This window comes from Pristiophorus japonicus, chromosome 1, assembly GCF_044704955.1.
Source record: "Pristiophorus japonicus isolate sPriJap1 chromosome 1, sPriJap1.hap1, whole genome shotgun sequence".
Taxonomy (NCBI): Eukaryota; Metazoa; Chordata; class Chondrichthyes; family Pristiophoridae; genus Pristiophorus; species Pristiophorus japonicus.
Window position 1 is genome coordinate 505,647,325 of NC_091977.1, and position 16,006 is coordinate 505,663,330.

The following is a 16,006-nucleotide window of genomic DNA, read 5'->3' on the forward strand; positions in this document are numbered from 1 at the left end:
AGGAGCAGGGAGGTCTTACTGCAGTTGTACAGGGCCTTGGTGAAGCCTCACCTGGAATATTGTGTTCAGTTTTGGTCTCCTAATCTGAGGAAGGACGTTGTTGCTATTGAGGGAGTGCAGCGAAGGTTCACCAGACTGATTCCAGGAATGGCAGGACTGACATATGAGGAGAGACTGGGTCGACTGGGCCTGTATTCACTGGAGTTTAGAAGGATGAGAGGGGATCTCATAGAAACTTATAAAATTCTGACGAGACTGGACAGGTTAGATGCTGGAAGAATGTTCCCGATGTTGAGGAAGTTCAGAACCATGGGAACACAGTCTAAGGATAAGACGTAAGCCATTTAAGACTGAGAAGAGGTGTAACTTTTTCACTCAGAGTTGTTAACTTGTGGAATTCCCGAACGCAGAGAATTGTTGATGCCAGTTAGATATGGCCCTTACGGCTAAAGGGATCAAGGGGTATGGAGAGAATGCAGGAAAGGGGTACTGAGGTGAATGATCAGCCATGATCTTATTGAATGGTGGTGCAGGCTCGAAGGGCCAAATGGCCTACTCCTGCACCTATTTTCTATGTTTCTATGTTTCTAAAGCGTTGATTTATGAGCTGCAGTGACGAAAGCTTCACGAGCTGTGGTGGTGGTGCGGATGATGGCATGGATTCATCGCCAGGCTCTCGTCCTCCTTCTCCTCCTCCCTCTCTCCTCTTGTGGTCCTGCAGTCCCCAGTGGCAATTCCTGTCCCCTCATGATGGTTAAGTTGTATAGCATGCAGCACACCACAATGAACTTGGAGACCTGCTGCGGGGAGTATTGCAGGCTACCTCCAGAGTGGTCCAGGCACTGGAAGTGCTGCTTGAGCACTCCAATTGTCTTTTCGATGATATTGCGTGTGGCTTTATAGGCTGTTATTGTAGCGATGCTCGGTGTCTGTCTGAGGGTTCCAGAGGGGGGGTCATGAGCCAGGTGGCGAGGCCATAAACTTTGTCCCCCAGCATCCGGCTGCGGCCTTGTGGCTGACGTTGAAACAGGTATGAGACAGTTCTCTCACGCAAGATGAAAGCATCATGGATGCTCCCTGGAAACTGGGCATTAACTGCCATGATCCGCTGCGTATAGTCGCAGACTATTTGTTCGTTCAAGGAGTGGAATCCCTTTCAGTTTCGGTAAACCTCTGGCTCCTGTAAAGGTGCTCACAGGGCGACGTGCGTCTCTGCATCATTAGTCCAGGCCTCTAGATTACTAGCCCAGTGACATAACCTCTATGTTACCATGCCCCATTCCACAGGCACGTCACTCTTTCTCTGATGAACAATTTCCTGACATTGGTCCTAAGTTCATTTTTTACTACTTTGAACTCGGGGCCCTCTTTTCCTAATGTCACAGTTGAATTTGAAATAGTCCTCTGGATCTATATTTCCTGTGACATTTACGGTTTTAGATGGTTCTGTGAAGATCCCTCTCAGTCACATTCTTCCAAGCTGAATAGCCTAAGTATTTCCAGTCTTTCCTCATAATTTAGTCCTCTGCAAATGCATTTCGGCTCCAGCTGCAGGATCTGAATATCCCTTGTTGTGTAAGTGGCCCAAACACTACTCAAGGTGCTGCCTGACCAGACGACAACCTCTGACTTGCGCTGCTGTTTATATTCCATTGCTTTGTTGATTGTTGCTCTGTAGTGTTTATGGTCACCAGTTTAAATCATCGCCCTCCCTTCTCTGCACCGAAAATTCAATGGAGAAATTAAAAACCAAAATAGGTTAACGGAAATCAGTATACCGAACTGCCTTTTATTCCCAGGGTTCAAATCTAAACCAAACTGATGGAATGAAAGTCTATTCATTACAATAGCTGGAAGGATTGTATAATACCTGTACAAAAGCAAAATACTGCAAATTCTGGAAATCTGAAATAAAAACAGAAAATGCTGGAGATACTCAGCAGGTCAGGCAGCATCTGTGGAGAGAGAAACAGAGTTAATGTTTCAGGTCGATGACCTTTTGTCAGAACTGGGATACTCAGGATTCTATAATATATGTATTCATAAAATGTGAAGCTAGATTCCGTATAATATTAGTTTGCATCACAAACCCAACCTAATTTGGTATAATCTGGCCTTAAAATCTGGCTTTACAATCTCACAAAGATGAGGAATGGAATGGTTCACTGAGGTAGTGAAGACTACTCTTCCAAGATTAGGGCTAAGTAGAGGGAGTGTTGCTTGACAGATGACTGCCCTAATAGTGCTTGATACTGTTCACTCGAGCCTCAATTTTAACCTAACCTGCCCGATGGGAATGGGGTGGCTTTGGGTCGGTCGCCTGTTTTACACCACGCCCAGGTTTACGCTCCATTGACTTCAATGGCGAGTATAATCAGGCGGGGGGAATGGGTGTCTGACTTGAACCCGCCTGATTCTCGCCAGACGGCTTAGGTTAAAATTGGGGCTCGAGAGTCTGAAATGGAAAAGTGTTCAATTCCCTTCGTGCGAGCTTCCGTCAAACTTAAGCAAAAAGACGTCAAGCTCACCCAATAATGAATTAAAATGAAAAAAGGCGGCCATTTTCACAGAAACCTCACTACAAAGGGATCTAGACCCTGACAGATCAGGGTACATGTGTAGATCTTAAATGTCTCCTCACAAAAGGGCCATATTGGCTGTAATTGAAAGTGTTTGCGACATCGCTCTATATTTCTGCTTCAGGAAATATTCAACTCAGGGCGGCATCAGATAAGAGCCTTTAAAGCAAATTTGATAAAAGAAACTGATACAGCTGCAGAAGGCTTTTGTCCCCAGATCATAAGATGTGAAATACATAAGATAAGGCAGCCAGGACTTGATAATAGGAGGCTTGACAAGCCCATATGTCGCTGCACAGAGCCCCATTCCTGCAGGCGATGGGGTAAAAGGAAACAGGAAGATTTAATAAAAGAGTCCTGAGAAAAATGACAGCTTTCAATCATGGTCAGCTTTTTTGACAAGCAGTATTCAGTAATACCTAACCAACAAAGGAAATGCTGGAATACACAGCATGATTGCCACTTTACATTTGTTTCGCGTGCACTTTAATTTAAAAACTAGCACAAGAACTCTCAACCATCAGCTACAGACATTTCCATTACAATAATACGGTGCTCCGTCTTCAGATTTTTGGAGAAATAAAAGGTTAACATTTCAGACATTTTCGGGTCATTTGTGACCCGGGTTTTGACAGGTTTTGACCCTCCATGGCGAAAAATGGAGCGGTGAGCTCTTTTGCATCCGGGCACGATCCTCGGGTCAGGTTTTGTGGCGGCACTTAGGAGCAACACCGGGGAGAGCTGCGCCGGGTGTACAATGGCTCTCCTTGCGACGCCGACAGAAGTTTCAACTCACACCCGACCCGTACGCCCCGAAACGTGCCCCGCGATGACTGCCAGGGAAAACACAGCGATCCAGCCCTGCCGGAGGCGGTGAGGTAGATAAACTGCAGAAAAGGTAAGTTCCAGTTTTTATTCTTTTATTTTTTTGCAGCAATCTTTGTTGTAAGGGTGTTGGCAATGTTTTTTTGAATGTTTTTGTGAATTTTGGGGGGATGCGGGGGAAATTTCCCCTCCCAAGGCCTCTCTCGGAGCACTCCTGGCCCCGCAATAAAGTTGGTGAGGTTCCCGTTTTTGCGCCACGAAAGTCGTACAACGTCTCCTGGCACAGGGCCCAAACGCCAAAAATTACTCCACAGAGCGCAAAGGTTAATCGGGCGGTAAATTTCCCACCCCCTCCTCCGCTTTCGCCACAAAAACGGCAAAGCTGAAAATCCAGCCCATATATCCTTCACCAAAACTTGCTCCAGTGCGAGTCAGGCTTCACACAAGTGCCTGACTTCATCTTGACCGAACTGGTTGTATTTTTTTACAGCTGTGTTAAATATGTTGCTATTTATACAGGGTTGGAATTGGTGCGCCCGCCAAGTTGAGGCCAGGAAATTGTATGCTAGTCAGATCTTCAAAGGCATATTGCAGAGTAAACTCAGGGAGAAATTGAGGACTGTTGGCTACATTGAGGCATTAAACTACAAAAAGCTCTGGTACTTCTCATGACTTGTTTTTTTTTAAATCACGTTGAAATTCATGCCATCCTAACCACGAGTGCTATGAATCTTAATCTAGAATAGAAAAACTCCAACGGCACATCTCGACTTCAAACTCTACTGAGCAATCCATTCCACAGGGAAACACCAGAGACTGATCAATGCATTACACAGAGAACCACCATGAAATTGTATTATATTTTTGGCAGTAGTGTTCCTTTTGGGGATAGTATTTTTATTCCTCCATTGTTTTCTGTTTTTCTGAAGTGCCTACCTGTGTCCTATATAATGGTGCAAGTTCTGTACTAGCGATCCGCAAGGGACAAATCATAACAACGTTACAGGTCTTAAAAAGCAGAACAGCTTTTTACAACAGGCTTATTTACTGTCAAAGCATGTGTGTAGAGATTTCAACCTTGGGAATCTCAGCAGTGTACACAGCAATTCTTGTGTTGATGGAGCTGGGGTTGACAATGGAAGGCAACAGGTCAGATTGAATTGTCCAAGTATGGGAATGATTAAGTATCCTGGAGTTTCCTCTTGATTATGTCTGAAGATTAATCAAATTAGCGAGGTACAGCCCATAATATGGTATTTTGATAATACTCTGTGTAAGGCGCTGGTTTGCTGGACCAAATATTTTTTTCTTATTCCATTCTTTATATGTTTACATTGAAGAAAATGAGAAGGTATAGAAGCATACAGCCTGCCAAGTGTGTTTTTCCATGTTTGTATGTATTATGATGCACAAATATATGGGACAGGCTGGATTTTTTTTTTATTCGCTCATGGGATGCGGATGTGGAGCAGTATCTTTCCTGTCTGTCATTTTTGGTATATTCATATGTACAATCAACTATCATGGTCTGCACCCAATCTGTTTCATTTCCTGAGGAAAGAGTCTATATAAATTTGTCTTTGCTGCATCTTTCCAAAAACTTCAGAATATCTAATTAATTTTACAACCCATATTCATCATTGACCTTGCTTGACAATGTCATCTCCATAGCCCAGGGACCGTCATTTCCCATAGAGGATCTTGACTGTACTTCTCCTGATAACTGATATTTATAGAATCATACAGTCACTTAAATTTAAGCACAGAAGGAGACCATTTAGCTCATTTTGTTTGTGTTGACTCTTTGAAAGAGCGGTCGTACTTAGTCCCACATCCCTGCCTTTTGTCCGTAACTCTGTAACTTTCTCATCCTGGAGTACCTGTCCAACTCTGTTTTAAAATGATTTATGGAATCAGTTCCCGCTATCTTTTCCGGTAGAGCGATCCAGATCCCAAAAACGCTCGGTGTGAAAAAATTCTCATCTCTCCTCTCAATCTTTTTCCAATGATATTGAGTCTATAATTTATTTTTATTTATCATAGAATCATAGAATGGTTACAGCATGGAAGGAGGACATTCGGTCCATTGTGCCCGTGCCGGCTCTCTGCAAGAGCACTTCAGCTAGTCCCACTCCACCATCCTATCCCCGTAGCCCTGCAAATCTTTTTCTTCGTTTACTTATCCAACTCCCTTTTGAAAGCCATGTTTGAATCTGCCTCCACCACTCTTTCAGGCAGTACATTCCAGACCCTAACCACTCGTAAAAAATGTCGCCTTTGCTTCTTCTGCCAATCACTTTAAATCTGTGTCGTCTAGTTCGTGACCCTTCTGCCAATGGGAACAGTTTCTCTCTATCTATTCTATCCAGACCCCTCATGATTTTGAACACCTCTATCAAATCTCCTCCCAACCTTCTCTGCTCTAAGGAGAACAACCCCAGCCTCTCCAGTCTATCCACGTAACTGAAGTCCCTCATCCCTGGAATTATTCTTGTTAATCTTTTCTGCACACTCTCGAAGACCTTCATATTCTTCCTGAAATGCGGTGCCCAAAATTGAACACTTTGGCCGGGATTTTGCCGGTGTTCAGAGGGCAGGTTCGGAGGCAGATCCGCTGTCAAAATATAAATGATTGACAGCAAGTCGACAGCCCACTGTTAAACCGCCTCGATGTCAGTTTCCCAAGTAGCGGATCTGTCTGCGCTTTACAGACCCGACTCCAAGCTGCGGGGCAGCCAATTGACATCGTTAAGAGCTTGTTAAAAGGTACTTCAACAGCATTTAACAATTACTTACCACTTTTCTAGCTTTTTCACAAGGTTCCCAGTCTCAGGGATCACGTCAGGTAAGTAGGCTGGGTTTTCAATGACTCTTCATTCCTCTGAACAGTTGACAGTTGCAAAAGTGGTATAAAAGCTACCATTTCACAGCTGTTCACTTTCCAATCTTAGAAGCTGGAGCCTTCAGGATTTGGCATACAGGTTTCAGCTTTATTCAGGTTGGAAGTGTTATGTATTGATGTGTGTATCGTCCTAGTACCTTAAATGTAATATAAGCACAATGGTACACCACAGAGGGCGCTGTGGTGGGAAACCTGGAAGTACCTGCAACAGGCAATATAAAAGGCTGACCACCTCACCTGAGAGGCACTCTGGAGCTGAACAATAAAGGACGAAGGTCACAGCAGTTAGATTAACATCAGACCGGCGGCAGCAGCTGGAGGTCGGCGGCCACGGCGGCCACGTGGGAGGTCGCTACGGAGGCCACGGGGGAGGCGGCAAGTGCGGCCGCTGGAGAGGCCACGACGGCCGCAGGGGAGGCGGCTACGTTAGCCGCCAGAGAAGCGACGACGACGGCCGCAGGAGAGGCGGCAAGTCAGGTGGCAGCGGAGGGGAGCGGAGGCTGTGGCAGCGGAGAGCATCATGGCGGCGGCCTCGGTCCAGAGCAGCAGAGCATCAAAGATGGTGGCGCCCAAGGAGAAGCCTCATGGAATCCTCCTGCATCAAAGATGGCGCCTTAAAAAGGAAATGCACCCAGGAGTCTTAAAAGGGCCTTACCATGTGGTGGTCCCCAGAAAGGACTTCTGTAAGGCAGAGCGAGTCTAAAATGAGCTATGTTAATGTGAGATGGCGAATTTATAATAAGAATTAATATTCTAATGCTGAATGGCCACTGTATTTGTGTAAAATAATGGATATGAAGTACAATTAATGATAAGAGCTAACAAGGAAATCAGGAATCCGTTACCAGTCAATAACTAATTAATGTACCAGATAACATGTACCATACTAACGCATGTCTATGCCTACCTGCCTTCCGTTGGACAAGTGTGATGTTATGTATTGATGTGTATATCGTCGTCCTGCGTCCTGGTGGGGGGTGAAGTGTGATGTTATGTATTGATGTGTGTATCGTTCTGGTACCTTAAATGTAATATAAGCATAATGGTACAACCTGGAAGTACTCGCAACAGGCAATATAAAAGGCTGACCACCACACCTGAGAGGCACTCTGGAGCTGAACAATAAAGGACGAAGGTCACAGCAGTTAGATTAACATCAGACCGTGTGGAGTCAGTGATTTGTGTGCTACATACACCACAGGAACTCTCTTATCCAGTCACCTCCTTCAGGCAACCTCTCTCACTACTGACAGATCACTTCTGTCATCTCAACTTCAGCTGCCATCTATTCCAGCAGCGTTGCTGCCCTTAAAATGAATCTCAACTTGGTCCTCAGAATCCCACCACGATCAGCCCCAACACCAGCATCACCAGGCACACCAGCATCACCACTAACAACACCAGCTTCCTCCGCAATCACCTGATGCTGCACAGGACATCAGCACCCGACAACATTGCTGCTCAGGAGGCCAGGGATGGTGTCGCCATGGCCACATTTACTTCACTTCACGCTGGACACCCTGGCTGCCACATGATGCGCCAGGTTGGCACCACCCCATACCAGCTCCATAAAGCATCCCTGCAATACCCAAGGCATTCCTTTCATACCCATCACCATTGTGGAGTTACCGTTATGTCTCACCCTTCACTGCAACTCACTAAGCTACTTCCAAAGCACACAAATTTGTCCAAGGCAAAGTCTTGAAAATAAAGATTTTAATGTGTTATGTATGCAATAACTGTTCGACTGAGTACTGTCTAACTCCAAGAGGTATAACCTTGGTTCTGCTTTATTAAGGCCTAAATTGACTAATATACAAAATGGCTGGCCTTTTATACTTGGGCTGCACACACGTGCATGCAGCCCAATGGCCTCCAACAGAGACACCATCTAGTGGCTCGTGATTCCAAAAGTACAGACATGACACAATGATTGACAACACATTAACAGAAACTGTACATGAACATTAGCTAAAAGAACCAAGTGCCTGCCCTTGTGTGTTGTTAGTTGGTATGATTGGACATGGATGAGGCCGAGTGTGAAGGATGGCTGGTGAGATGGGTATGTGATAATGTAGATCGAGAGAGAGGGAGCGAGATGCCATGGCAGTAGCCCGGCACACAAGCAGAATGCTGGGCTGCAAGATCCAAGAGGATAAGTCGATAATTCGGCCAATGTTTTTTCCTTCCACGCCTCCCCTTTAATTATCAGCCCGCGAGCGGCCTACAACCCGGAACGCTCCCTGTGAAGTTGTCGTGGGCATCACCCGCAGCTGCTTCAGGGGACACTACTGAATTTTCGCTCCAAGGCAAAAACAAATCACTGCACACGGTGATGACATTGTCATCGTCAGCAGAAGCGCAGCGCTACCGGTAGGAGTGGGGCACTACTGGTTATCATCGCTGCTAAACTCCCATATTAGTAGAAGATATTGCAAAGTCTCTGTTTAAAGAATGGACTCAGTCGAGAATATTTCATGTACTTTATGGGATTTTTCTGAGGGTATTTTTCCCTGTGATGGCATCACCCTGTGCAGAGAGACCGCATGGCAGTTGGCTGTGACAAAAGAACTGTCAGTCATCCAGAATGTATGGGTTCGCCCGCCAGTCCTAGCTAAAGGAAGGGGGCCATATGCAAAAGCATTTCTCACCTCCATCTCAGAAGAGAAGCAGAACAATGATCCCACTGGCCTGGCCAGCCAAAGAGGAGCCAGTTTTTTTTCCCCCAACACAAAGACCGAGATATGTCCCAGACTCAGGGCCATTAGTTCAATACACATGGGTCTAATGGCCCATCACTGACTAAGCATCGGAGTGCTTAGAAACAAAAGGGTTTTAATGATTGGCGGCAAAGATAGGGGTAGCAAGACTCCTATAAAGATAGACTCTTTTCCACCATTTCGCTACACCCCGGCCCCACCTCCCCCCCACCCCACCCCCCACCCCCAGCCACCTTCTCCCTCTCGCTCTCGACGTAACAAGAGGTAACAGAGGAGGAAGCCGCAGTTGTGCAGAAGAAGCCGCTGAGATAGAGAACCGCATACCCCTCACAGGGTACGGCCTCCAGGCAGTGACTTCCCACAGCTGAGCTGAGCACTTGAGACCGACTGTTTGTGGTGGTGAGCATGGTCGCGAGTGTCCCAAGCCAGTAACCAGATATCCCAGGCGAGCTGGGTGAGGTGTAAGGGCTCAGGGTTTTCTCAGAAGTGAAGCTTTTCAGGGCTATTCGGGGGAGGAAGCTTTGTTTGGTTTAGCCAGGCGAAGGGGCTGCAACTGGGTAATTCGTTGGTAGGGGTGGAGTTAGAATCTACCATAGCAACAAGGGAATTACTGCATGTTACCGGTCCTCAGTTTTGTACTGTATGTCTGTTGTTTGTAACCTGGATCTTACTCTCCACAGAGACAGTGATTTTCGTTTAGTAGTGCATGTTTTAGCCAGTGTGTGTTCGACTAAATAAATACAAGTACGATTTTTCACCGAAGCATTGCAGTCCGTGACTTATTCCATTTACACTCTGAATAATAATCCCCGGGTATAGAATTTTCGTAAGGCAGGGGCGATTGGAACTGTCCATCTAGCCATTGGGCTAGGATCAAAACCACTTGCATCTCTTGGCGACCACAAAGGGACCTGGGTTAAAGGAGTGTGAATCAGTCATGGACAACGCTGCTGGCGAAAGATCCCAAATGGAGGAAGGGATTTCTTCATATATATTTAAGAAGGTTAACATCACTAAGAAATGGGTGCTAGGCTTGTTGCGTGCTGAGCGTCCAGTGGACGCAGCGGCAGAATGGACGGAGGGCAAGGAGCATAGGCGCAGCACTGAAAAGGTGATATGGCTCGTCTGTCGACAAAGACAAGTCCAACTGCTCGATGAGCAGGTTGGTAAGTTAAGAGGCAGAGCTCAGGGAGTCCAAGGCACAGTCAGATGCAGAGGCAGTAGTAGGGAGCAGGTTATGCACGGAGCTAAGGGATGAGAAGCTGGGAAGAATAAGCCAGGAGAAAACATTCCATAACCATAAGGAGTTCCTTCAATTCCAGGTAACTGAGGGAGAACACTCACTTGTTGAGTGAGGTAAAGGTGCTGGAAGAGCAGTTGAAGTATATTCAAGTGGCATGCAGATTCGCCAGCACTAGAGGGTTTGATACGGTAATCATGGTCCTTGCCAGGAGCAGATCTGGAATTTGACCGATGGTCTATCTAAGGCCAAAGGGATGGTCTGCTTGGTAGCTCCGGGAATTGCCTGGGTAGATAAGGAGGACTGTGAGGCAGAGGGGGACACTCGACCACTGCCAGAAGTACAGGAGCTACCCGCCCTGACCATGGTAACGGGGGTAAGATTCTTCCTGGGACTCACAATGTACTGCAGGGATTTCATCGAGGACTATGCTGCTACGGCAGCCCATCTACTCCGGCTCCTCCACAAGGGAGTGGGATGAGGACTGCATGGCATCTTTTAGTCGTCTGAAGAGAGGTCTGCAGACCGCACTGGCTTTCGGAGCGATTGATGGGGGAGAGGAGTTCTTTTTGGAGGTAGCTGCCACAGGGGACAGTTTGAGCACAGTTCTGCTCCAGAAGCGGCATGGTAAGCTGAAGCCTGTGGTATACTCATCAGGAATCCTCACAGATGTAGAGAGGGGGTACTCCAATTGTGAGAGGCACCTGCTTGCCACACATTGGGCCGTGAAGAGATCACAAATCTTCACGGGGGCGTCCCAATAACTCTCTTAACCCATCATACGCCGACTCAGATGCTTCTGGATGGGAGGATAAAGGATGGCACGGTGAGCAATGCACGCTTGACTTTATTGCTCTTTCAGACGAATGTGTGTGTGAAAGATCTCTGTGAGTCGAAGCTTGCCGCAAATTTGATCTACCCAGGGGTGACTCACACACATGTTCTGTTGAAGAAGTATGGGATGTGGACATAGGGTTTCGGGCTGGAATCCATCCCATGGGCCGCGAGATCTGTGGACGGGTCCAGTACAGTGGTGGCAGGGGAGCGACTCACTGGATGCGGGATTTTTGACCCAAAGGTCGGCATTGTCAAGGCCATTAAACTCCAGAGCACCATGAGCGCCCAGCATGCTGAACTGTCGGCGGTGGTGTTTGTGGTTACCCACCCCGAAGAGTTCCCTACACGATTTGCTCGGACAGCATGTTCACTTGCAATTCGTGTGCAGAATATTTAGCTATTTGGTCTCGCGGATTCAAATCTGCAGACGGGAAACCCCTAGCATTGTTGCGACAGATCATAACATCGATAGGAACCCAGAGGGATTTCTATATCGACAAAGTCAAGGCCCATTCTAAGACAGAACCCCGTGGGGAAGGCAATCAGCAGGCTGACGTACTGGGCAAAGAAGGTGCTCGAACTGGCAAGTTTTGGGATCCATATGGGTCGAGTCCAGCAGCAACGATCAGAGACAGAGGTGGGACACAAGGGAGTGCAGGGGTAGCATTGGCCCCAGACCTAAAGATGGTCCAGGCACAGGATCCCGTCCTAAAGACTGTTCTGGAGACGCTGGCTAAGGGAGTTAAGGTAGAGGGTCCATATGGAGTGGCAGGCATTACGGTAAAGGAAGGGATGGTTTTCAGAGGGGAACAGTGGGTAATTCCTCAGCAGCACCAGAGAGAATTCCTTCAGTTGGCCCACGAGGGTCCAGGAGCGGGGCACCCCGGGCCGGAGACCACCTGGCAACTGGTGGAACAGGCAGGGTGGTGGCTGCAACTGAGGGAGGACGTCCGCGACATCTACGCGGATTGCTTGGTGTGTGCTGCAAACAACCCTGACCCCCAGAAAAGAAAGGTATCCATGGGACACACTAGTAGAGTGGAGGGACCATGGCAGTCCATACAGGTCGATTTATATCGGACTGCTGCCCACTGCGCAGGGGGGTTACAAGTACTGCCTGGTTCTGGTCGATGTATTCTCTAAATGGGTGGAAGCCTTCCCATGCTGCAAAGCCACAGCTTTGGGGACCGCAAGGATTCTAGTGAGAGAAGTGTTCTCTAGGTGGGGGCTACCACAGTATGTGGAGTTCGATCAGGGGAGTCACTTCACAGTGGCAGCCATGCAGGCAACTCTGAAGATGCTAGGTGTAGAGGGTAAATGACACGTCGCTCAAAACCCGCAGTCATTGGGGATTGTGGAGCGGATGAATAGGACCATCAAGGAAAGATTACGGAAGGAGACGGAAGACTCGCCTAGAAAATGGGTGGAGGTCGTGCCGTTAGTTCTAATGGGGGTCCAAGCCAGCCCGTCTAGAAGCACAGGTTATTCCCCACATGAGCTCGTGACTGGCAGGGTCATGAGAACGCCCAGCCATGTACTGGCACCGGTTCTCACAGAAGGTCAGTTGAGAGAGGTGAACCGGGAAAGGTTCGTTAAGAATCTGTTTGAGCATCTCAAACAGATCCATTGGCAGGCTGCCAGTAACATGGGGAAGCAACATTGTAGAAATCATTTATTGCTTGAGCCTTAGAAGCACCACGAGTGGAAAGTTGGAGATCAAGTAATGGTCAGAAACTTCACTAGGGTAGGGACTTTTGAACCGCTATACATGGGACCGTACAGTAGCGTGGATAAGGCAAGTCCGATGGTATATGCGGTCAAAATGCCCTGACGCACTAAGTGGTTCCATATCAATCAGTGCCAGCTTTTCAACCCTGGGGAAAGAGCCGACACGAGGAGGAAACAGCCGGGAGTGGTGAGCTGCACTGCAGGTGTGGGTCTCCAGCCCATAATCTGGGACTGTGAGGAGCCCACAGAGGGACCAGCCATTCCACCTGTGGGGGCAGGAGTGAGAAGGAGTGCCAGGATCCCACGGTCCAGGATGCTGTGGACGCCTCCTTACACACCGGTGAACGAAGGAAACCGGGGTCATAAGAGGCCCAGGACTGAGGAGACCTAGTGTGGCTGCCCGGAGACGGGTGGCGCTGTACATAACTTCTTTCTTTCCTATCTGTTGCCTTAGCTTGTCTATATAGTTTGTGATTTAAATATATTCCGGTTTCCAAAGGTAATCATGTGTAGTTGCGTCTGGAAAGGTGAGGCATCACCCCAAGGACAACGTTGCATTTTGTGTGTTTTTCAGGGAATGCCTAAGAACAGGATGAAGTCAGCCATATGAATCCTGATCACCATGATTGAAGCCAGCACGAGTCGCAGGGGCGACACGGAGGAATCGGTTGTCTTCGGCTGTACCGGCGGAGATGGACCGACCGTGACCACCGGAGGTGGCTCGAAGGATGGGGCGAGCATCTCTCTCCATGAGGGAAGATGGCCGGGATGGCTGGGGTCGAATTCCACCCAGTATTCCAGCCATGATAAGTTCACCTATGGTGAAACGTCCATTTCATGCCCGAGAATAGGGGTTACCATCTCCCAGGTTAGGGTAACGGAGGGTAAACGGGTGTGCTTTAGCTGTAGGGACACATTCCACTGGGAAGGTGGTGGTGGCTCAGGAAACTGAGCACAGACACACGGGACCGGAGAGCTGACTGGGAAAGACTAAGTAACAACATGTACCGGACGACCACGGGTTCTCAGGGAGGAGTGAATGTGTGTTGGGATAAGTGGTGGGAATCCAAGGACGGGATTTTGTGTGTGTATGTGGGGGTCGGAAAAGATCTGCCCAATGGGTGTGTCGATCGCGTTTAGCAGGCGATGGCAGACGCCAGGGGTGGGATTGGTTGGGATCGGAATGTGGACTCCTGTGTGATCCCAAAACCCCTGAACACCATCAATGCCACAGAGGTCATCTCATATACCAGGAAGCCCCCGCTCAGAGCCCTGACGGCACAGACGACTGTAAATAGGTGTCCCACCACCACCAGGGGTCCAAGGAATGGGTTGGTGTTAATGCCTACTGACAAAGTTTTGTTTTAGAATGTGCACTACTCTATGGCATCCATGATCCTGAACCTGACTGAAGTCCACCTGCCTGTGTGGTGCCCAAAGATAAAGAAGCTTTATGAAGCTCTGTTAAAAGTGATCTTTCAGGAATTTTATGAACTGGACTATGGAAATGTAGATAAAGACGGCTTTATGATCTGAATGTTGGGAATAGTGTGGGGTCCGGCAGGCAGAGCAGAGGAACTTGGAACGATGTAGCCACAGCGTTCAGTACAGGAACGGGTATTGTTAATAGAATGGATGATTACAACTCCAGATGCAGATCACTGGATTAAAGAACCAACTGCGTAAGATTCTAGGGGAAGAGAATACAGTGATGGGTTCAGAGCTTTATGAGGATCAGGCAATGACCGTTCATTTAAAAGGAGGTCATTGCAGAGCTGGAGAGGCATGCTAAAACTGTTAATGATTTGATACGGGAGGACAGGAACGCCTCGGAGCAGGCTGCACGGAATGAGGTGTGTGTGTTGTATGGAGCATGGTTGCTGGGCGAGGGCCACAGTAACCTGGAGGACCTGAGGCAAGGTCGCGTTCCTTCAGGGTTAAGCAACAAGCATCTCGCCGCACTGCACCGGTATAGCAATTCGTTGAGCCCGTGCCAGCTTCATTTGGCCTCTGAAGCCTACCCTGTCCCTGTAGATTGCGGGCGGTCCAACCATACAGTGATGGGAATTGTAGTGAGGATTCCAGTATGAGCGGGTCATCCCAGCCAGCACCGGTATACAGGGTTTAGAATATTATGGTAATTCGTGGATGAGTGCACGTTCGTTTAAAAGCGGTCCCGCCGTATGTCATAAAGTGGGAGCATGCTATGACAGGCACTGACCTCTCCGGATGCCAGAGCCGGGGTGCACACGTAATACTGTGTCCCCAGCACTTGACTGCTTTTGCTCGATCAGAATATGGGTTTGCTTCTGCAGGTGCGGAACCTATCAATTTCACCATGGAAGTGATGGCACCAGATCACATACCTCCACAGGTAGCATGTGTTGGGAGTGGGACATACTGTTTCACCACAAGTGCACTCCACTACCAGTACAGCCAGGACATGTGGTGTCCGGTGAGCGACAGAAGTTTTTGTTTCAAACCCAAGGCTGAGGTTCAAGTGGCACAAGAGCGAGTTACCCCCATCCCCGAACCCTCGACCATTCACCTCACTGTGAACAACAGCTTCACGCATCGCCAGGACTATGTGGAGCATTTCGGGTACCCGATTCCTTTTCTGCCGGAACACCTCACTGAGATAATAAAGACCGTGAAGCTCTCCCAGAAACATTTTTGCACTTTAGAGCAAAAGATAGTAGAAGTGGGGGACGAGATCAAGGGGATTATCTCGCCACCGTGGTGGGACATCGATCTGAGTGTAGAGATTCCTCCCTGGATCTGCGTCTGTTCCCATGCATTGGTTATCATACAATTGTTGCTTGTAGCCTACTTGTTTTACATCAGCTGCAGGCGACGGAGCCAGATGCTCCGAGCGCGGTGGCAAGGGGTGTTAGATCGACCCAGAGAGGTGTAATTGATTTATGTTGATGATGGTTTCTCCCTGCTAAAATTTGTAATGTACCAAAGTTCTGTAAGCAAGTGTATTATATTCTGGTTAGAGTTTTACACTCTATATTGCGCGATGTGCGCTATTGTGATTTTTGTAATGTGTTTCCACCTGTCAATGCTGTACTGTGTGATGTGCGCGGTGACCTATTTTTTGGTAACTTCTTGTGAAATGGAACCCAACCGTTTGAATGTTAAGAGGCCGTTTTCGCTGATGTCTTGACTCTGT

The 16,006-nt window shown here is 47.9% G+C and overlaps 1 protein-coding gene across 1 annotated transcript in view; it reads right to left on the reverse strand.

Annotated features, from left to right (window-relative positions):
• Positions 1-16,006, reverse strand: part of adgrb1a (adhesion G protein-coupled receptor B1a) — a 691,398-nt gene that overhangs the window by 324,576 nt on the left and 350,816 nt on the right. The window contains exon 14 of the mRNA XM_070888471.1: positions 12,212-12,220. Coding sequence (XP_070744572.1) covers positions 12,212-12,220 — 9 coding nt within the window. The remainder of the gene's footprint in view (positions 1-12,211; positions 12,221-16,006) is intronic.